This window comes from Lingula anatina, chromosome 2 (assembly GCF_051362555.1).
Source record: "Lingula anatina isolate TDL-2025a chromosome 2, LinAna3.0, whole genome shotgun sequence".
Classification (NCBI taxonomy): Eukaryota; Metazoa; Brachiopoda; class Lingulata; order Lingulida; family Lingulidae; genus Lingula; species Lingula anatina.
In genome coordinates this window covers 12827260-12850872 of record NC_141768.1, presented here as the reverse complement: position 1 = coordinate 12850872, position 23613 = coordinate 12827260, and the positions used below count along the sequence as shown (strand labels likewise).

At 34.1% G+C, this 23613-nt stretch overlaps 2 protein-coding genes and 1 long non-coding RNA gene across 3 annotated transcripts in view; 1 reads left to right on the top strand and 2 right to left on the bottom strand.

Moving 5' to 3' along the window:
• The first annotated feature begins 145 nt into the window (after positions 1–145).
• On the top strand, positions 146–14350 carry LOC106170855 (thioredoxin domain-containing protein 16). The gene is made up of 21 exons (XM_013550849.3): positions 146–346; positions 1317–1399; positions 3554–3627; positions 4051–4125; positions 5622–5743; positions 6189–6282; positions 6457–6604; positions 6980–7137; positions 7382–7472; positions 7786–7921; positions 8353–8532; positions 8807–8926; positions 9207–9318; positions 9633–9769; positions 10101–10191; positions 10326–10470; positions 10839–10999; positions 11348–11438; positions 11665–11758; positions 12135–12266; positions 12494–14350. Exons 1-21 carry the CDS (start codon positions 190–192, stop codon positions 12712–12714), a joined length of 2622 nt encoding a protein of 873 aa, XP_013406303.2. The 5' UTR covers positions 146–189; the 3' UTR covers positions 12715–14350.
• Positions 12815–16960, bottom strand: LOC106170851 (uncharacterized). The gene is made up of 2 exons (XR_001239251.2): positions 16175–16960; positions 12815–16096 (listed from the first exon to the last, which is right to left on the bottom strand). It is a non-coding gene; the product is annotated as an uncharacterized LOC106170851 (long non-coding RNA).
• Positions 16961–19440: 2480 nt separating this feature from the next.
• LOC106170837 (uncharacterized) overlaps positions 19441–23613 on the bottom strand; it is a 67551-nt gene continuing 63378 nt past the window's right edge. The window contains exons 65-71 of the mRNA XM_087007340.1: positions 23263–23437; positions 22761–23043; positions 22292–22475; positions 21913–21988; positions 21505–21654; positions 20423–20841; positions 19441–20167 (exon numbers count right to left, since the gene is read on the bottom strand). Of these exons, the coding sequence (XP_086863466.1) occupies positions 20427–20841; positions 21505–21654; positions 21913–21988; positions 22292–22475; positions 22761–23043; positions 23263–23437 (1283 nt within the window). The 3' untranslated portion in view covers positions 19441–20167; positions 20423–20426. The remainder of the gene's footprint in view (positions 20168–20422; positions 20842–21504; positions 21655–21912; positions 21989–22291; positions 22476–22760; positions 23044–23262; positions 23438–23613) is intronic.

Here is a 23613-nt window from a genome sequence, read left to right as displayed (position 1 = left end):
TTTTCTTCATTCAATTTGGTATGACACAAGCCGTATGGTGCTAATTGCTAAAATAGGAGCACTGCGTTTATTTACAAACTTTGATTAACGTCATATGGGACCTCTTGGATGCGAGCGCCACTTGGGGATAAAAACGAAAAACTAGGACAATATTAGGTCAAAGGGCAGCAAGAGCAGCAAGCAGTCAACATGGCTTGTTTTAAGGTGTCGTGTCTTTTACTTGTGGTTCTCTACTTTTTCAGCACATGTCAAGCTCAAGAGTTAATAGCCAAAGAATTGGACGAAGCAAGCTACAATAATTTCATCAAGTCATCCACGGTTACTGCTGTATATTTTTTCAAAAAAGGTAAGTCAATCCAAGTTTCATAAGATACAAGAACATATGGCTGGGAGTGAAACTTTTAAGCTTTACATCCTGCTTAGATTTTCAATTATTTCTGCTCATATACAATTTGGCAACAGGTGTGCATGACGAATACTGCAAAAGAAATACTTAAAGGATGAATTGAAAGAATTGTTTGAACATTGAGGTGTGGTAGCATTTTGGTCTTGAAGTTGCGCGTTTCTTCTCCTGCTCAGCTGTCACCTCGATGTTATGAAAACTTTATAAAACTATTCTTGTGATATCATGTCAGGTCTTCATAATGTGAATAAAAAAGTCAAAGAAAATCTGATTAAAAGTTTTGGAAATAATTTATACAATTGTCATTTTAGTACACTTAGCAGAAGAAATTCTTTTTTATCTAAAAAGGATGTAAACAAACCTTTTGCATAAACATGGGTAACTGAAAATTTTGTACAAAAAAAAAAAACAAAACATTTAAGAAAGAAATGTGTAAAGCATAAAATTCTCTGTAATTTTACTTCTGCACAAAGTAGTATGCAGACATTGGTTTACACTTATGTACAAGTATATATATAACTGGATACCCACATAGCTACTTGGGTTCTTTCGATAATTATGGGCATTGTGGTCAACAAAAGGCTAGTTCCTTCACCTATCATTCCTGTTCCACACATGGATTGACAAGGCCATTGTAACCTATATGTGCATTGAATAAAACCTGTTTTCTTTCTGTAAACTGGTTTATATTTCATAAGTGCAGAGCAGTAATGAAACCGTGGTTTAAAATTTCTTTTGTTCAGTGTAACAATGATCTTCATATTTCATATGGATATAAAGAGACTTCACCACTGTCTTATAATTATACAGCATGAGAATGATTGTTATTAAATCATTTTATGTCCAGAAACTTTTCCTTTTAAGTTCCTTTGATGATTGTTGCAAATAATTACTAGGCTTCATTTAATTTCAGACTTTCCTGGTTTATCAAAGTTCTTAAAAGAGTATGAAAGGTCTGCAAGAATGTTAGCTGTGTTTAATATTAAACTAGCCAAGGTAAGCTTTTACATACATTTTTTATGTATTGTTATGAATGCCTCTTTCCTCCTCCCCCCCCCCCCCCCCCCCCAACACCATCACCACCACATACATTTGCACACATCATGTGAACACCAAATCTGGATATGATTATGCCCTGCTCATATTTATACAGAAGTGTGTGGAGAAGAGACAGCCTTTCTGTGCATGTCTGAACCAACCCATAATGCCAGTGTGCGATTCCCCATGCGCTGTAAGCAGAGACTAGGCGTGAAGATCAATCCTTGCAAATGATCATAAAGTACTCTACTTGTGTATCCATATATATATATATATATATATATATATATATATATATATATATAACTATCTTTGTAATTATGATGTACACTTATATGTTTATTTATTTATTGGTGTTTTGTTAGAGTTAGTTGTGTTGTCTTTGTACCTTTTGTGTTAAAGATGTTTCAATGAAGAATGTGAAATCTGTTATGGCTTTCTCAAACGGCAAAATATTTTTATCGTGTCCTACCAAAGGAAATCCTCTCTTCTTCTATGATATACTAAATACAATGCCATAATTGCACAAATTTTGATAACTACTCAGTCATTTTTGACATTATTATCTATCATACAAATCTCTTGGTGTCACAGTATGCTGGCTAAATTATAAGTGCAGTTTTCCGTGCACATAATTTTGTTCTCATTATTTAAACTAACCCTGTAGCTGGGTGTCTATACTTTCATCATTTTTTACAGCTTCTTTTAAAAGCTGCTGTGTTTTATCACTGTATTTTGCATGCATTTTACTGCATTGCAACAATGTTACTACTATAATATATTGCATTTTGCTTTTAACTTTGTGGAGTTGTAAAATGACCAGACGTGATTATTTGTTATTTAAAAATGTATTTTTAATGTGTATTTTGCTGTACATCATCACTATAGTTAGTATGATATCTGGAAAATGGTTATACCATTGCTTGAGTCCCCTCCAAGACCAAAATACTGGTCATGACTGAAAATATGCTTAGACTGATTAATTTACTTATCATTAATCTGCTACTGTATTTATGATTTTTAGTATATTTTTTCATGACAGTGATATTGAGATTTTTAAGTCACAGATATTATAAGTATGTAGTTTAATGTTTTCTTTATTTAGTCTTTCTGTTTCCTTGAGTCATTCTACTGTTCCTTTTGTGGTATAAAGTATACCATCCAAGCCATTTCTCAATCTATATGATGGGCTGGACCCTATTTGACAAATTATAAATTAGGGTACATTACATTTACAGTTCAGGTAATGCAATGAACTAGTTTTAATTTTTGGTTAGTGGGTGGTATATGCATCCAGCTCTTTAATATCCACATTCTGAAATGTATTCACCTGCATGTTTGCATGATATACACCAGTTATAGGTGTTTGTTGAAATTCAGTGTCAAATTATCGAGAAAAAAAAGCTATTTGAATGCGGGCAGTTAGGTGAAATATTATTCAAAACCAGAGGTCTTACAGCTGTACAAAATTGCATGAAAGTCCTCTGTTGGATTTGAAATGATCAGGTGGCAAGTGTTCCTTGCTACACATACCCTTTGTATTTTACACCTATGTGTGAAGTAGTGCGTATCCTTGCCCCTGTCACTAAATGGTCAAGCAAGGATTAAGTCCAGGTGTCCAGCTTTGTGATTACATCCAATTCAGCTATTATCTAGTCTGCTGCTCTGGGGTTTTGTGTAGGGGTGTGGTAGTTACATAAGAGCAGACCAGTTGATCATCTGAGATCTCTCGAATTTAATTATGCAACAGCTAGAAGTCCTCTTATTAGTGCAGTGTAGCATAGTGAAATATCATTTGAAGAAAATGAGATAAAATAGTGCAAGGTTTCTGTGTTGATAGATATATTCAGGCCAGCTATAGGAAAAGAAAATAGTCACTCTTTCTAAGCAATTTTTTTAGTTGTAAAAAGTTAATATGAGTGTGTATATTGAAATTATTTTCATAATTCACACAATTTTATGTTAAATTGTTTCTTTTTTAAACATTTAATTATGCTAACTGAGATTATATGAAATAGTAACATTGTTAAAGTTTTTTAGTTTCTCACACTTCTTATACCCAGGTGAATTCTTTTATTTTAAAATGCATTATGTATCATAATTTTTACATAGGTAAGCTGTCAACAACATGCAGTGCAGCCATATTGTTCAAAGAAGAATTCAGAGAGAAGTGTTTACACATTTAGGTAGGCATTGAAAGCTGTGTTAGCTATTTTCTGTTCTTTCACAGGTTTCCTGTGCACATTATGGATCTTTTTGATGTCTTCTCCCTTGTGATATAACCTATTAAGTGTTTCACTGAACCAGAAGTGGGTTAATGAAAGTTGATTACCCGTTGTCTTTTCTTAATTGTTACAGGAAACCTTCATTTGATAAATGAGTAGTCATGAAGAAACTTCATTGAAGATGGTTATTTTTGCAAATAGTCTGGGTCGATCTCTTTGTAATTTGATTTCCCAGCAGATTTTTCACTTCATATCAATTACAAACTTGAAATTGAAATGTGCATTATTTATTATATTCTGAGTCATAAGTTTATTTGCGCTCATTTTGAATGCTGGTCAATTTTACAATTTTACTGATATTTTGGTGTATGTGAATCTTTTCAGGGATGGTGCAGAATTCATGGATTTGGAATTGGATACCATGTTTGATGTGGATTCTATCATAGGGAATTTGTTGCAGTAAGTTTGACTTGTGACCATTAAATAAAACCTTTGTATCTGAGTATCACCAGTGCAAAAATATTTATCTGCTATTACTATGACTTTCTAAAAGCAAATCTCTTAATTTAACCCCTTGATTTTGTGGAAAAATATCTAAATTTTTTCTGTTTTTCAAAATCATTTGAAAAAATACTATAAAATCCTATAGGTGGTGAATTTCCAAGATTCCTCACTCATTTCAATCCGTGTTTGTTTCATTTTTTCACACTTTTTCTATTAGCCTCTTGTGATGTTTTAAGCAAAAAATATCTAAAATGAAAATGGTGATTTTTATGTGATTATATCTTTGATGCATGACATCATCCTCTTGAAGCACAATACATGTTCAAAGAACCACAGCTAACATTAGTAAATTTGCTTCTATGGCTATAGACCATCAAAAAAAAAAGAAAAAAGAAAAAAAAGCCATAAACTGAGATAAATGCATTAAACAAATGTTTTAGACTAAATGTTTTAGACTAAAATTCAAATACTTCATTCAAGGTGAAATATCAGTGATTTGCACATGTATTTTATTTGCATCTTAACACAAGGCATTCTGTAAAATAAAACAAATATGAACTGAGTCTCTGAGTAATATGTTAAAACTTGGTGTAATATCTTAACTGTCAATTCTGCAGCACATTCATATGAACAAAAAAACAATGGATTTTTTTTAAATTTTAACATTATAGTATTGTTCACTTAAACCTCTTGAAACAGGCATTTATTATCATTATCACATCAAAGCTATTTGTCAGGATGTGTCTCATATTGACTTGTTTGCTTGCTAAGCTTTTATGAAAAAGATGTCTATGTTTTATCTGATATCTCCTATTTTTCACAGCTGTTGTCACAAGGATGTGAGATAAGAAAGAATTGCATCAGTTCTCATCCCAACACTTAACATGATCATGTTTTAAACAGTCAAGTAATTTCACTTATTTTGCACAGCAATGAAATTTTCTTTCATAATTAATTCCTCAAGAGAGATATACTACTTTGATGAATCTACCATTTGAGGCTTGATGAATAGTTGCCTAGCCATTAATAATTCTTTTCATCATCCTCATCATATGCTTCATTTACTTTAGCCATGTAGTTCTATGTTAATGGGTGCATGTAGCTATCTTTGGTGCCACATAGTCTGGAAAATATTGAAAAATGTAGAAATGTGGAGTTTTGTTTGTGGAAGATTAAACACAAGTCATAACTTAGGATAAAAGGAAGTTGCATTGAAAACTCCTGTTGTCGTACCCAATAGATAACCTTTTTTCCCTTCTGTAAATTGGTTTCCGTGAACATGAATGGACTGAACATGTTTATGAATGGCCATGTTTATATAGCCAAAAGGAATAGAAGTAGGATCTTTGATCCTTAGAATTATATCCAAAAGTCAAAGTCAAACTTCTAAATTTTTACTGGGATAAATAATAACCTAAGAACTGAATTGCATATTATGTCTTAATTTCCAGATTAGCTCTTTTAGAAGAAGTGCCCATTATCAGTACTGAGTCGGAACTTGGGGAATTGCAGAAAAGACACCAGGGACAGAATGATATTGTATTTGCATGGCTGAAATCAGTTGGAAGTTATGGTAGGTTTATTTGTAGTGAAGTGATGCAATGTTCAAACAAACTTTTTTTTTCAAAATATGTAGTGTAGTTTAATGATTTTATATATATATATATATATATATATATATATATATATATATATATATATATATATATATATATATATATATATATGGAGAAAAGTATTTTTCTTAGTTTTTTTTTTAGATAAGTTTAAAGGTCTTCTTTCAATTTTATAAGCCAACTTGAAGTAACTTGACTTATAAGTTTGACTACTTAAAACACAAAATAGAATGCTTTGTATCTTCATAATGTTATGATGAAAATGTTTTGGAGCAGTATATTGAAAACATGGTGTCTTTGTTATCATTGTTTGGATAGTTTGAGCATTTAGTCAAAGTAAATGACAACAACACATGGTGTTTTTGTGAAGAATTACATATATATGATACCTTCATCTTTCAGAGCATAGAATTTTCATGTGGGTTGCTTTTGTTTACCACACCAAAGGCATCAAATTTGCACTGACAACAGACAAGAAAGTTGTCAGTAAAATGATGTAAGTATTTACACAAATTTGTGATTAAAAATGCCAATTTAACCTCCACCATGGAGTATTGTTAAGGTTGAACACCAATGTAAATATGTAGTAAAGACTGAAGTGAAGGTATTTCTTAATAGTATTTATATATGTGCCAGAAGTTTTTGTGAACCCTTATTTTTCAATTTACAGTGATGGTGATACCAACAAAAAAGCTCTGATGTGGGTCTTTCGTTGTAAACGGGCTACAACAGGCAAGTGTGACAGTAACCAGTATGAAGGCAAGATGGACTTGGCCTCTGTTATTAAATACAGCAAAACTCTATATTTGCCATTAGTGGTAAGTTGAGTACATACTGAGTAAATGAGAAAATTTTTATTTTTTTGTCTCATCAGTTAAAGATCTGTTTCTAGATTTAGTGAACTTAAAAAGTCTGCATATTTTATGTTAATATTATGAAGACTGCTTAAATCCAAATTATAATGTATTTCATTGTAGCAGCATTTAATTATTTTTTATCATTCTGTAGGACCACATACTATGTAGAAAAAAAGGCTTAAACAAAAGTGTATAGAACATTGTGTATTAATTTTGTTCAGGAAATAAAGACTTCATTTTACATTTTGCAATGGAATCAGTCATTTACGCTTGTGTGGAAGTTAAAAAATATTTTTAGTTCACAATAAATAACTCTGACTGTTTATTTTTTCCAAGCACCCATTAGTAGACTCGACAACTCCATATGACAATGAGATGAAGGGGATTGTCTATGTGATGCACAGTGGACAGATAGAGAAAGTTTATGTGGATAGCGTAGCCATGAAATTAGCTCTCACTTTTGAAGGTGTTGCTGGGGTAGTTACAGTTGATGTGTAAGTGAACCAATGAAATTTTGTAAAATTCTCATCTCTTGCCCCAATCTCTTATTTTTCTTAATTTCTCAACTTTACCTGAGCACTGGTTGTAACAGTTTTCTTGTAAGGCCTTGTACCCCCCCCCCCCTGTTTCTCTCTCTCTCTCTCTCTCTCTCTCTCTCTCTCTCTCTCTCTCTCTCTCTCTCTCTCTCTCTCATACCTTTGTAATCCCCCAAAAATGCAATTTTTTTTTGTTTTACAGTGATAAAGTTGGAAAGGGTGTACTTCAGTCAAGAGGCCTCCAGCCACCCACTGAGATTCCAAATATTGCCGTCCAAATGCTGGAGCCACAGGTAATCAATACTGAGTACATTTCATTGCAAATTGGAATGCCTATTTGATCAGAATTATTTAATAATACTTATTATAAGACCATGCATCATTGTTCATGTACTATTGCAAGGCTGTAGTTAGGGATTCTAGTTCTTAATGTAAATAAAGGGCCTTAATTTTTTTCAAAACCTGCTAATTGTGTTTGTGTTTGATGAAAATATTGTATGCTGGAGTTAAACCTTTGTTCTTTCTTTTTGTCATATATGTTATATTCTTTCCCATTTTTATTTCAATTATAAAAGGCAAATGTCTCCAACCCCTCTTTGCTTTCAGAAGAAGGATGTTTCATATATGAATGACGAGTTCTCTGAGGGAAATGCCTTGGCATTTGTTACTAAGTTCATGCAAGATTTCCTTGAAGAAACCACATCAGGCAGTGAGGAGGACACACAGGAGGAGATGGAAATGGGTACTGAAAAAGTTTTGATTATTGTTACATAAAAAAGTTTGAGAATAGCAAATAGAATGTTTTAACATCTGTACATTGTTGCAGTAAGAAGATATATTTTAAAGCATATGTTTACAAGCATACTTTTTTGTGTATGGTCTTGTACATTTTTTGCTTATGAGTAAAAAAGAAAGGAAGATGTTCATATTGATCATATAAGACTGTCCTTTGGTCAAACATGTTAAAAGCCACAGTTATGCCATGTTATGGTAAATGCAAGAAAGAGAGGGGGGGGGAGGGCAAATAATTCGTCGAATGGCTTTTGAATATGCTAATTTTGATACAAAAAATCTACCTTAATGTTTTTGAGGCAAAGGTCAATTTGACTTTGTTCAGTATTTCACTGTTCATGTGCTTTGTTACCATTAACCATAATGTCAACCATTCCACAGAATATGAGGAGGAGGTGGAGGGTGAAGATACTCAAGATGATGCAGTGGAGGAATCCGTGTTCAGGTTGAAACTGGCAGAGGAAATTATAAACACAACTTTCATACCCACTCTCACAGATAAAACATTCCCAACTACTATCCAAGAGAAGGACCTTGTTGCTGTTTTGTTTTACTTCAAGAGTGAGTTATTGCAAGATTGCTCAATGATTCTAAAACTGAGTTACTGACTATATGGATTCACCAGTCCTTATGAAAAAAGAAAATAGAAATATGAATCCTTTTCTTACTTCAAGTCCGCAGTCTGATACTTTAAATTTCATTTGAAGTGATTTGTTTTAGTCTCATTGTGTATTGGGCATATTATTTTAATGCCTTATGTTGTGCTAAATCTGAAACTTGTTTTGAAAATTTCTTGTGTGCCTTTATGTAAAATTAAAAAATTCATGTTTTACAGTGGATGCGGAAAGCATGGCTTTCCTTCGCTCCTTTGCTGATGCCTCCTTGGATGTTTATACAAATAGTGCTGATAGTCCTCTAGCGAGCATTGAGTGCTGGGATTGGACTGATGTGTGTGGTAAGAAACCTTATGACAAAAAATATATCATTGTGAATATCTGTTAATGGTATATTTGTGTTTATGTAAATGTTAGTCCCTTGTCCATTATTAAATTTGAATATGAATATTTAATTTGTACAAATTTTACTGTACTTTGGAATGAGCATTGCAGTTACTTTTGCCACTCTTTAAGATTTTAAGTATATATAGATATTTTCTATATTTAACTGTACATGGCATTTAGTTTAGTGATCATTTACATTTGCTTTACTAATTATCTAAGAAAACTGCATTACAGGCAAACAAAACATTACCCAGTACCCTGTCTTAAGAATATACCATAAGAATATGGAACCAGTGGAGTACAAAGGCATGTGGGATGGAGACACTGTTATTAAAACTGTAAAAATGTAAGAGAAATACTGTAAAAATGAAATAAAATGATGCAAACTACAATAACTCTTGCAGCTCTTTTATTAGGAAGATTTATCACAACTGGTCTGTGAGATTTGACTTATTCTACTCTTTTGATGGAAAATATCAGTTTTTTAACATGAGATTGCCTATTTGAAGTCAATTACAGTGAACAAATGTGGTGTGGAAGGCATACTTTGATTTAAATGCGATAAGAAGTGTAAAATCCCAACCAAGCCTATAGTCATTAGCAAATTATACATGTTCTTTAGATTTAATATAGCTTAGTGTTTTTATTTTTGATTGACAGGTACCAAAAGCCTGTTCCAGTAACCCTGGAATCTGATGAAAAACTTTCCCAGTTCATAGCCAGCAACTTGCCTGAACAGACTGACAACATATATAATACTTCAGTTTTAGCACTGTTTAATGATGCTTCTCGAAAAGGTGAGGCAGACTTACATGCACATGACAAAAGAGACAAAAAAAGTTAAAAAAGAACTGTTGTTGATTTTTTGATTTGACAGGTAGGTTAGTTTTTTTACCAGCTGAGTAAATAAAATTATTTGGCCGATTATAATATGCTTTTGGTAATTTTGCCTCTTTCTTTTTATGTTCACATGATTGTCGATAAAAAATTCTTTTAAATTTTACATGAATGCAAATGCATTTTCAATATGATATGATGTACTGTAATTGTCTTGCCATGTTTGTCTTTATGGAGATCTAATTGGATATGTTTGTTACTGTGCAGTATTTTTGACTTTCAATATTACAGAGACAGAGACTTTTAACAAGGTTGCAGAAAAGCTACGGGCAGAAGCTGTGTTTGGTTTGGCTGTAGACCTTGAAACGTCCAAGAAATATTTGTAAGTTATGAAATTATAGATATTTTTTTCATAAAAAGTTGTAATTATTAATCTTTGGGGCTGTTTGGTCTTCCTATGATGAATTGTATATAGAACCACAAAATATTATAATAAGGGTGTGTACATATTTTCAGACAAGAAAACTTTAAGGCAAAGTCACCAGCTATAGTGGTTTTGAAGACAGCAGATCCGTTCCAACCTCATGTTATGTACCGTGGATCCCTCACAAATGAACAAGAACTATCAGCATTTGTGAAACAAGCTCGGCTGCCTGTGTTTGTAAGTGTGGTGTTTGTATGAGTCCCCCCTTGCAATACCCTATTCAATTTGGTAGAATTTGCCTAGAGCTAAAACATTGCTGAGATTTTAACCAAGTAAAAATGAAGTACATTTTGAACTATTTTATCACATTAGTATTGTTTGTTATCTTTAGGTGGAGATCAACTTTATGAACAGTTCAAAAATGAAAAGGATGTTTAAGATATTTAGATGTGTACACCTTTTAAGTTTGGGTTGGTCTGGCCAAACACCAATCTGCATTCTAAATGAATTTTCTCAATATCTAAATCTGCTGAGTACTGCTTTTGTTTTATTTCATTAGTGTGTTTTTATTTTATATTGTATAAGATGTGCTCTTGTAATTGTAGCCTGAGTTGACTCCAATGACACTTCCATCCTACTACAGCAAAGGCTTGCCTTTTGTCATACTATTTGGTGAAGACTTCAAAGCAGATGGAGTGCATGCAACTCTTGGCCATGTTGCAGCCAGTGGGGAAGTGCCACAGATGCAGTTTGCCTGGATGGATGTGTACGTGATTTCTTTTATGTAGAAACTGACTACAACAGCAATCTCTTCAGTCTCTTCAGTGTGACTGAAGTTGCTGAAAGTTCTATACCGAGTTACACTATAAAATTTGTGATAAAGACAGTCCTATATTAATGATTGTTTCTGTTCATATTTGAACAAGACAATTATCAGAAAAAGGTCCTTATAAGTGACTTGCATGTAACAGACACATTCTCTGACAGAAGATTGACTTAAGTGATGTCAGCAATTTGAAAATTTGTTCCCATGTTATGGTGTTTGATACTCGAGTTATCTTTAAGGACCACAGGGCTACAGGACCATACACATTAAAATATAATACTTTTTCAGGTATGATGATATTAGTTTAGGGACAGTGCTTCTGAAGAAATATGTCAATAACCCAACATTTCCTGCTGTTGTTGTTGTCAACCACAAGGAGGTGAGTATTACTTGAATTGTCACTAGTTTTAAGTACAATTAATATGAATTTATGAACCAAGGGCTTAAGGACATGGTGAAATCATGGTAACTTAAAATAGTGTATTTAAACATGTAACAAATTTAATTATATAAAGTCCTGCTAACTTATTTTCAAAATTTGGTGAGCTCAAAATAATGCATGAATATTTAGAATAAGGAAAATTAGAATTTTATAATAATTTCAGGGAAAAGTTCATGTATATAGCAAGACTGATACGAGTAGGGAGGCCATTATGAAGTGGCTTCAAGATGTCCAGAATGGGAACAGTGAGGCAACCGGTCAGTATATTCTGTAAAATCAGGTCTTATTCTTTAAAAGTCACTTTTTATAAGACTCTGAGAAGCCTGTACTGTTATAATTTTGAAGAGTTGAGGTTATAAGTCGATGTTTTTGTTTAGCTTAGTTTTAACATAATTGAGTTGATTAGATATTTGTAAGTGAAAAAATTTGCATTTATTTGTTTGTTTCTTGGAACTTCATCGGTATATGCCCCAAGTCCAAAATGATTAATCATTCTATACTTTGAATAAGAACCAAAATTAAATAAGAGCATTTCAACTTAGTTTGATATTTTCTTTGCAGTTGCTACATACAGGTTACAGATTCATTAAAGTTCTCTTATTAAATAAAGCATAACTTCTAAATGCCTTGCAGTGTCTTTGCCAAAGGGTGATTGGAAACCATTGAAACCAGGTCATGATTTCCTACCTTTGGTGTATCCAGACGGTGGAGATTCAGCTCCTCGTCCTGTTGACGATGATAAAAGAGAAGAATGGCTAGGAACAGGTTTGGGAATAAAGCTTCTGTTTCATGTTTAAAGATATCTATAAATAAACCATTTTGTACAGCGTGATTTAGCAGTTAAATTATAAGTTTGCTGTCACAAAGTTTATACTTAAAATTTTTTGAGACTGTAATTATGAGACTTTTTATTATGCAATGGAAAAGAAAAGGTCATAGTGTATATTTGATTGTGATTGGTTAACATATTTCTGTCTATACCCATATTTCAGGGCACGGCGAGGAACGTGATGATAATGACAACATGGCTGCAACACATGATTCGATAACAGACAGCAACTCCGATAAGGAGGACGAGGTAGCAGATGTCCTAGAGCTTAAAGATAAATCACGAATCTACCACCACCACCACCACCACCACCACTCAGAAAACAAGCAACAGAAGCCTCAAGATGGAAAAAGTACCATGGAGCACATACACACTGAGCTCTGATTACAATGTAGCTTTAAGCAACAGCATTCTTAGTTTAAAAAGAGAGGCATGTTCAGTGTAAGAAGCATAATTTTGCTTAGTTAGATCACTACAGCTGTGCTTTATTTATTTATTTTATTTTTTTTTTTTTTGTTATTCAGAACTACTGTCTATTCAGATATTGGTGCAGGATTTCTTCATTTTCAGATATTGGTGCAGGATTTCTTCATTATTTTACTTTTGTGTTTTTGTTTGATTTAGGAGTTAATTACTACTAAGAATCTTACTTATATCTTATGTTAACCAAAAAAGGGTGCCTTGGGTAAAACCCCACTTGATGCATGATTTTTAAAATGTGTTGAATTTATTTTTTTATGCAAGTACATGGGCACTTTCTATTTATACAAATTTAGAGAACTTGCATGTCATGCTTTAAGAATCAGTTTTGATCTTTGTCACAGTTACTTGTATTTTTTGCTATCAGAATTGCCTAGATTGTAGTTCTTTCATTTCTTGTGTGCTTTGAAGGTGTGCAATAGTAAGGATACAAAAATATGATAGTTGACTGGAAAGACACCATTAAATGTTTGAATCTAATTTTGATAGTCAAATATGTCAGCTTCATGTTCCCAATCCATTCCACTCAACACCAACATCACTTTTCCTATTTTAGTTCCCAAAGCAGGAAATATCTTGGGTTGAACATAAATCTGTTTCTTTAATATAGATTTAATTCAATGCTCATGGTATTGAACAGGGAATCTTATCATTCCAAGATGGCTTTTTGCTTGAATAATGAATCTTTGTTAAGGTGCTATGGCTTCATGTGAAGCATTTATGATGGTGGATAAGTTGTTTTGCTGTGGAATCTCGTAGTTGTAAACTCTTGTTTTGGAATGTGCTCTGTTTGAGATTTGAAGTTTGAAACATATTCTGGTTAGTTATTTTTACCAGAAAAATAGTTAATTCATTTTATTAATTAAATAATAAAATGATCCCATTGTTTACACTTAGTCAATCAGTAGTAGCTATTTTATACTTAGTAGTTAACTGTGGTTAACAGGCAAGTGTGCTCAATAATTACAAGAAAAACATTCCAAAAGCAATCATAATGATTGTGGATTACAATATTTGTAGAAGTGTTTTTGGTATTTCATATATAACAGTGTATATTTTGATTATGCATTTTATTTGATTTTATTTCAAGAGAACAACTTGGCTTAGACTAATTACCAAAGGAATAAATACCATAAGACTTTCTAATATGTAAAAACTGTGAATAAATGCAAAAGATTATGCAGGGAATTTGCAAGAGTTCAATCTCGTTTAAATGGAGATTGGGGCAAGATAAATTTTATTGTCTAATCGTGTACAGAAAATATTAATATATATTTGATATTCAGAAGTTTATATTTTTTTTATCTTGTACTTTTCTAAACTCTAACTTTGCTACTCTTAAACTTTTATTAGTGAAAGACTTGATGGTAACATATTATGTATCAGCCTTATTTCATTTCATGCGTACTGTTTAGCTTACAATTTTATAGGAAGCAGGGCATTTTAAGGGAAATTTTAATGAGATTTAAGCCACGAGTTGTAATTTTCCTATCAAATATTGTAGCTCGCCTTTAATTAGAATTAAAAATATGAAAATTTATACACTGGCTGCTTTACTTTGATTTTTTCTTTTCTGGTTTTTTTTTACAATAAAAAAAATTACTTATAAAATTTAATATAAATATAAAATACAAAATAATAAAGTCCATTTTCAACGACACCGACATTGAGATCTCTTCAATTGCGTTTGCAAAATTATTTCAAGACAATTTTGCGGAAATTTCCAGATTTATATAAGTCGACCTTTAAAGAGTTATAGTTATATTAATGATTTTTACCGGGTTTTTTTTTTCGTTTTGCGTTCTGCTACATTTTGAATAAAAGTTTGCTGATTTTCATTTTGCAAAATCAAGTCGAACATCTAGTTGCTACTTGTATGTGTATGGTCTGTGAACGTAGGGACGTGACGCTCTGACGTAATCGACGTCATGATCTCATAGAGGATGTGAGGTCATGTGTTCGTTTTGTCATGTTACGAGACTGGTAACGAGGAAGGGAGGGATCTTAAAGAATTCCATATCAAGTGGAAAATGTTTTATACAACAAGAGCAGCAAGAAACAAGCTGTGTAGGCCTGCTTGTCATATCATACCTAAGGTAAAAAAAAAAAAAATTGCAAAAAAAGCGTTAAATTGAAATTCTCGCCAAAATAAAAGTTTGAGAATATTCTAATATTCTAAAGAATGTCATCAACTGCTGTTTTTTTTTATATAATAAGCCATGGTTATCAAGTTCATCGTTATAAAAATGATATGTCACCGATTGTCATGTTTCAATACGATAGACTAGTCGTAGCATTTGGACATGGTCAAAATATCATGGTAGATGGTCTCGTCTTCGTTCATGAATATTCACAAACAGGTATACCGTAGATGTTTTGCAAACATGTTATATAGCATGCAAAAATAAACCCTTGAATATGTTTATTCACGTCTTGATAGCTGTTTCCATTTTAAATCGAAAAACTATTTTTATAGTACATTAAAATTTACTACACCAGAACGCAGGCACTGAAAGACATAAAAACAGTTTACACTGACTAGTGGTATGAGAGTTGCTATTGTGCAAAAAACAACTGTCACTCTGAAGTGCTCTTACATTGTGACTATGACTTTGTTTTTGTGTTTTGACAGGTTTTAATAATGCTTGATCATTGGCCGTTTGTTTGAGAATCCCTAACTTTGATCGTAAGAATTCATAAAGTGGACCAAATGGAAGTAATTACTTTGCCATATTGTTTTAAATTCTGACCAATCCTTTCTGTAACCTGTACATATGGGAATCTCCCTTTTTTAGTTATATGGGATAGTCTGAATTTTCATCTACATTTTTACTGTATTGTTTGTACATCTTGATTGCGTTAAGGTAAGTGTTTTTGACATGTTCATCATACTGGTCCAAGTGCATATTGGAAAAAAACTTGTGTTCAATACTCGCTACTGTCTCCCCATATATTACTCATTTGTTATTTCAAAAAAAAAAAAAAAAAAAAAATGCAGGTATTTTCTCTCTAATATTTTATCTGAAGCCTTCACTGTTTTTCCCATACTAATGGCTTGTTCTTAGGACTTTGCCGCTACTTTGATTGTTCCTTAGGCATCACTTTTTTTATTAGCTATCCAGGCCCAAGCCTTTTGTCGCAAGTGAGCTGTCTGTTGACTATTGGAATTGGGCTGAGACTGTATCGGGATAGTTCTAAGACTTAATTGAACGCAGCTTGGTTTCTCGTCTTTATTTTGAAAGTTGCGTATCACCATATTGTGCTGCTGGTAGTACATTGCTGGTCACTAAAACAAAAAAGTACAAAATACCTTACAATAAAACAGATACATGAAATAAATACATGAAATTAAAATAAAACTTACATAATTGTGGAGTCTCAGAGAAAGAAACTGTTGTACACCCTCTCTGGTCTGAGACTGGTCTGAGCGTGGTCTGAGTGTAGATGAATGTGACCCAGAATTACATGAGTGAGTATATTCAGGTGTCACACCTGAGTGGCATAGTGAGCAGTTATCAGCTTATTTATTCCAGAACTATTTTTGTAGCTGCTTCATGTTGGGCTTGATGTTGCAAACTGAGGGATATGGATCATTTGTCTAAAATGGATGCTGCCATTGACGTCATAATTGAACAGTTTCTTCTTGCATGATGTAAAAAGACTTGGCCAAAAATCTACAATTTGATTCTCTGTAGATTTGACGGAACTAAAACAAGGTGACCATTCACTCATCTCCGTTACAACTGCGAAAACGCATTTGACCTCAGACCCTTTATGTGATCATAACGTCGTTTTTGTCAGAATGTCACTTCGCTCCATGGATCACTAGTAAACATAGGTAAAAGAGACTGAGACTGGTAACGAAGAAGAATGAATCTAGGAAAATTTCAGATCAACTGGAATATGTTTTATACAACAAGCACTACAAGGCTCTATTCCCATAGATTTTAGATCGATCTATCCCGCGGGGAGTCTCACTAGATTACTTTCAGATAATCCGACTTAAATGTCCGTCCCGCCTATTACAAGCAGTAAGGGGGTAATTAACTTTCGTGTCCGCCCGGCTGACAGCTATTTAGCGTGAACCCCCAGGGAGTTAGGTCGATCTAAAGTAGGTCGATCTAATCTATGGAAATGGGGTGCAAGAAACAATCTTATCAGAGGTAAGAAAGACCTTTCAATTATTGCAAGAAAGTTCAAAATGTAATAAAATTTTTGGCAAAGTATAATTATGAGGATTTTACAAGACAACTGTGTGATTGGTTCTGAGGTTTATTCTCCATGATAATTAAGTTCATCGTTAAAAAATGATATGTCGCCGCTTCTAATGATTCCATACTTTAGACTACTAGTCGTAGCATTTGGATATGGTCAAAGTATCATGGTAGCTGGATCTTTTCAACTGTCGTCACGTCTTCTTTCATCGATATTTTTAAACAGATATATAGGCCTACCGCTGATGTTTTTCTGACATATTAAAAAGCATTCAGAAGTAAACCCTATGAATATGTCTGCTTGTTAACGTCTCGATGGCGGTTTCCATTTGAAAATCAACAACTATCAAATTACTACGTCAAAACGCAGGCCAAATATCCAGCTTTTGCTTTTTCTATGATATCTATTGATCCATGTAGCGTAGTGACGTCCTGACAAAAGTGACGTTATGATCACATAAAGGATCTGAGGTCATACGCGTTTTCCTTGTTTCAGTTCCCTCAAATCTACAGAGAAGCACATTGTAGAAATTTACTAATACATTTGACATCATGTTAAAGGAAATTGTTTGATTATGATGCTATGGCCACATCCATTTTAGACATAAGATCCATATCCTTCAGTTTGCAACTTCAAGTGGAGCATCTGGCTGTTGCTTGTTTATGTATATGGTTTGTTGAACGTGAATGTAGGGAAGTTACGCTCTGACGTAATCGACGTAATGATCGCATAAAGAATGTGAGGTCATGTGTTTGTTATGTTATGTTACAAGGCTGGTTACGAGGAAGAGGGAAACTTAAAGGATTACATATCAATTGGGAGATGTTAAATACAACAAGCGCCGCAAAGAACAAGCTCTATACTTGACATAATTCACCAAAGGTAAGAAAGACCGATAAATTATTGCAAGCATTTTATTGGAATTCTTGCCAAAATATAATTTGTTGGGGATATTGTAAAGTATCTATTGTGTGGTTGGATCTGAGGTAGATTAGCTGTGTTCATCAAGTTCATCGTTATAAAAATGATAATACCGTTTCTAATGATCCCATACGGTAGACTATTAGTCGTAGTATATGGATATGATCAAAATATCATGATATATGGATCTTTTCACCTGTCATTTGCCTTCGTTCATGAATATTCACAAAAAGAAAGATGTAAAATTGAAAGCAGCGTTCAAAAATAAACCCCCGAGAACGAGCAATTTGGTAGGTCAAAATGCAAGCCAAATATTCGATTTTGCTTGATTCTATGATTGCTGTTGATACCTGTAGCGTAGTGACGTTCTGACGAAAGCGACGTTATGATCACATAAAGGGTGTGAGGTCACAGGTCATGTGCGTTTTCCCTGATGTTACTGAGGTGAGTGAATGGTCACCTTGTTTTGGCTAATTGTAGAATTTTTGCATACTCTTTTACATCATGAGACAGTTAGATTATGACGCTATGGCAGAGTACATTTTAGACATGAGGTCCGCATATCTCAGTTTGCAACATCAAGTGGAATATCTATAGGTGTTGGTTGTACAAGGTATGTTTTGTTGAACGTGAACGTAGGAACGTGACGTTCTGAGGTAAGCAACGTCATGATCTCATAGAGGATGTGAGGTCATATGTTTGTTTTGCTATGTTAGATCTACGTGACTGGTTACGAGGAAGAGTACCTCTTAGAAAGTGTCAGATCAAGTGAGTGATGTTTTATACACCAAGAGCTGCAAGTACAAGCAAAGGTAAGAAATATACTTTTAATTGTTGCAAAAAATGAGGCGAAACGTGTAAAATGGAACTCTTAGGCAAAACAATTTCAAAGACATAAAAAGGCATCAACTATGTTGTTGGTTCTGGTAAATTTACCGTATTCATTTTGAAAAAGTGATATATCACCTATACTCAATACGGTAGCAATTAGATATGGCCAAAATATACTGGTACCGGGGGTAGATGGATCTCTTCAACTGTCATCTCGTTTTCGTTCATGGAAAATTAAAGACAGGTAGACTGTTTTGCTATCGGGTTCAAGAGCATACAGATAAGAACCCTTCGTTCTCGTCGCGAAGGCGGTTTTAGTTTTAGAATTATGACTATAAAATTTGTACGTAAAAACTCGATTGAAAAATTCAGCTATTATTTGTTTCTATGATATGTTGATGCACGTAGCGTATTGACGTTCTGACTATCACAAAAAAAGGTTGTCTGGAAAAATGTGGACCTTGGACATATTTATTATGTCCAAGCTGTAGGCGTATCAGTTGGCACTGAGTATCGCAATAAATGGTGGATTGTGCCAAAAAAAGGTGACAACGATAAACTGTAATTGAACAATCCCTGTTTGGAAAAAACATGTTTGCTACCATACCCATGGACAATTTGCCAGCTTGTATATTTTCAAATTAAATAACACAGACGACAAAAGGGACTGGAAGCTTTATTATTCTACAGGCTGGACTTCTTGGCACACAAGCTATATAGATATCGAACAGGTTAACTAAATAGCTGGTGGCTTAATACATGGTCTCTCTGCAAAAGGACGCCAAAGTAACATGCATGTCAATTAATTTTTGTTTGTGATATGAGAGTGCATCCAAAAAAACTACACGCTATGCTGATTTATCATTTATCAAAAAAGTAACTAATATACGTAATATGATCCCTAATTTTCATCTACACAAGTTACTACATGTAATACGAACAGAAAAGTTGAATATCACAAAATTAAAAAAAAATCAATCAAAGCACAATTTAAAAGAGTACATACACAAAAATTTAATTTAGAAGCTAGACGTTTCTATATTAAAAAAAAAAGAGATAAGTTTTACAACACTTATTGCACGTCTAAAGAATGCCTCGTCAAAATTTATTGCACTTCAAATGTATGTAGCCAATACAAGATCATTCAAAAATCATCAAACCACTCCAAAAACAATTGCAATAGTTCAAATGCTTCATGTAAGACAAACCCAGGCAGATCCAGTTATAAATTAAGTCCTGGATAGATTTAGTTTAACTTTCCCAGGTCTAATATATTAAATTCGTGATGTAATATTGTTGAGACCACGTGATCTAGAGCTGAGTTTGGTTTTCGGGTGCAGTCCTATTTGAAAGCGGTCAGCTATTTACAGTTTTTGAACAGCACTTCCTCCTGAAAAAAGAATTAAATCCTTAGACATTTTCACAAAGCGTAGAAACTATGCTATTTTTACGAGGAAAGAATCATAAAACATACCGATTCGTGCGGCAAGGAAAATATGGACGAAACACGTGAAAAACATCTACATGTCGTTAAGGTGAGGTACATGTAGAACTGAATCATAGACAACGACAACCTAAAATTACTGTTTATCAGTAGGAGCCAAATGATATGGTTAAGTACAAATAGGAAGATCTCCACCTTTACCTTTTTATCTGTGTCTTTTAGTCATTTTTGGTATGGGACGTCCGTCGACAGAACTTGTATCGGAATCTTGAGTGGTTATTCCACTGTCGCTGTCACCCTTGGGTTCGGGGAGCACTAGCTGTTTCTCGGTGTGTCTCTGTCTTTGTGTCTGATCACTCGTCTTCCTGACAGCTATGGGGGACTTTGGGGTGAATTCCCCATCGGAGTCGGAGTCTACCGCAGCAGCACCAGCCGGCGGGCCGAAAGCGTTGATAAGTTTCTCAGACTTGGTGGCGTCAGCCTGGCGTCTCTTTCCATATTCATCTGCGAACTGTCGAAGTTTGTTGGTGACGAAACGTGCAGCTTCTCGCTTCTTGACCATGGCTTCGGTCAGTTGTAGCCACGGATGCTCGTGCAGCTCGTCTGCTGTCAGGCGGTGACTGAGAAGGGAAAAGCCAAAAGTTATAGAATAATCGTAGCTCTGACGAAATGAACTAAACTTTTGTTTAATTTGATAATTGGCGTAATAGTGGTGTGCAGGGAGTTCATTTTTGGCAATACCTGAATGCATTTACTTAATCCTCAGTTTGCACGTGTGTTATATAAGTAAACTAAAAATTAAATTATAAAACACCGTCGAACGATTATTTTCCAACATTTTCCGTTCGCTTTAGCCACTTGCAGTGTCAATAATAATAAGAATAATGATAAATATAATAGATAATAATAGAATAAAAAATATAAAATAGCACGGAAAATCGTATACGTGGTAAATGTAATCTAGGGCTAAGTTAGTTCTACCCATCTCCAATGGAAATGGCCCTAATGTTTGTCATTATACTTAAATGAAAACATCATTACAATTTATGTGCTTATACACTGGGTACCCCCCCCCCCCATACACGTAAGAACAAAATTGGACTATCGTCTCAACACTGGTAATGAAATTAATGAATGCCACTAACCAGGTAACTGCAACTGAGAAGAAAAGAGGGGCAATGGAGCATAATTGTGAAAAGCTGTTGACTAGTAACTACAGACTTTTTAAACCTCTGAGACCGATTTCTTCCATTATATATATTGTAAACCATCAAATGATTTACCTTGGCTCTCGCTTTAAAGTCTCTTGTATATACTTGAAGGCATCCTTAGTGATATTCTCGTAGAGGCTGTGAGAATCGTAACGTACAGACCTCGTATTCTCTAGTGTTTTTTCGTCGTTTTCTCCGAGGAATGGAGACTCTCCACTTAGGCTGGATAATAAAATGATCACAGAAATCTAGAAACATTTCATGTAAGTTAGGCACAATCAATTTTAGTTTTTTTACACCCTGATATTCAGAGCAGTGTACTGAACACCAGCTGGTTATAAATATCATAATGCTACAAATAAAACCTGAAATTTAGGGTATTTCTTTAATCACCCGGACAATATAAGTCCAACAAAAATAACTGCACTTCGTTTCTACATATTTGGTTAATATTCTTATGAACATATAATGAATACTTACAGAATAAACGCCAATACGCCAACTTGCCAGACGTCAGACGGGAATCCGACCTTTTCTCCACATGCCATTTCTGGACCTAAAAGTTATCAGACACACACACACTTAGTATTTGGTATCTAGAGAGTCAAATTAAAATATTTTGCACGTTCTTTATTAAAATACTTAACACCAGTAACCGAATAACAGTCCCATGATCGACAATGAATTTTGAGAACGATGGAATTCAGCACATATTTAGTAGCAGCGACCAAACATTTATTCCGCGCGTTTTACAAATACCGGAGTTCAGTAAATGCAGTATATATATATATATATATATATATATATATATATATATATATTAAACTTATATATATTAAACTTTCCACAACCATCTTACTCATGAACTCTGGCGCTCCAACTTGTGTCATCTTTTCTCCCATGGGGTCAGTTATGATGCGCGCGCACCCAAAATCACCGAGCCTGACGTCAAGTCGACGTCTGCTCGCCATCATCACGTTGTCTGGCTGTATGTTCAAATGCACGACGCCTTGATGGTGGAGGTATTGCACAGCATCGATAACCTTAAATATACCGAAGTTCAATGATGTTATTATATAGAAATTGATCATCAGCTGATACACCCAAAAATTCCATCAGAAATGCAAAATGATTCCTCAAAACATAGAAAATGTAAAAAAAATCTTAAAGCATAGGCCTATCAGTGAATGAAGTTAATCTAAAAAAACTTGACGAAAAAAGTTAGTAGGTCTAGACCATAACAGCATTTTGCCTGTGCTTCTAACTGCCCTTTTAAGAAGACTCTTAAAAAGTCTTTAAAACGCATTTTAATCATCTTAACTACTTACCTGTCTCATGACTTTAGCCACGGTCTCCTCTGTATACTTATTCTTGTAGCTCAGGAACTGCAGGATATTTTCTCCGTACAGCCTGTCCATGATGAGGATGAGATGGTCGGGCGTGGTGAAGGCTTCGTGGAGTCTCACAATTCGCTCCTGATTCAGCGTCTTCAGAATTTCGAACTCGTGGAGAACCTGGCTGCGGTTGCTTGGTGTGAAAGCAATTATTTTGGCGGCAAGAGTCGCCGGCATGTCTTTCCTGCCGCAGCTTCGAACCACGGAGAAATTGCCTCTACAAAATTAAAAAAAAAAAAGATATCAATTCGCTTTTCATAAATTAAAAAACCTTAAGCAATGTTTCACAGGGTATTGATTCTCAAGCCATATTATGCGTCTGTATCACTCAGAATAAATGCGATTTGTTTTAAAAACAACCAATTCATTTAATTCCTTGTCAATAACATTTTCACTGTCTTCTTTAACTTTACAGGCCTTAACATTAGTCACAAACCTCCATAATTCCCCAGCAAACTCGTAGTCCTCAGCTGGGTTCCGTTCAATCAGGGGCACCTCTCCTCTCTCCCGAGCAGACTCGAAGTCACGCAGCTCAGGGGACAGGTCAGCATCACCCTGAATGTCAATCTTCTTGCACTGACGCATTTTCTCTCTACTCAGAGGCGCTTCACCTTGATATACAATGTGGTATATTAGAGATGTTCAATAATCATTCAACTTTGTTCGGGTTTAAGAAAAGGCAGGTGAGTGTGGTTTGTTTTGAACAGCAATAAAAATGCCTATTCTTAAATGTAGCAATGTCTATGACGTGCTAGAAGGCTTTTGTAATGAATGAAAAATAATTAAT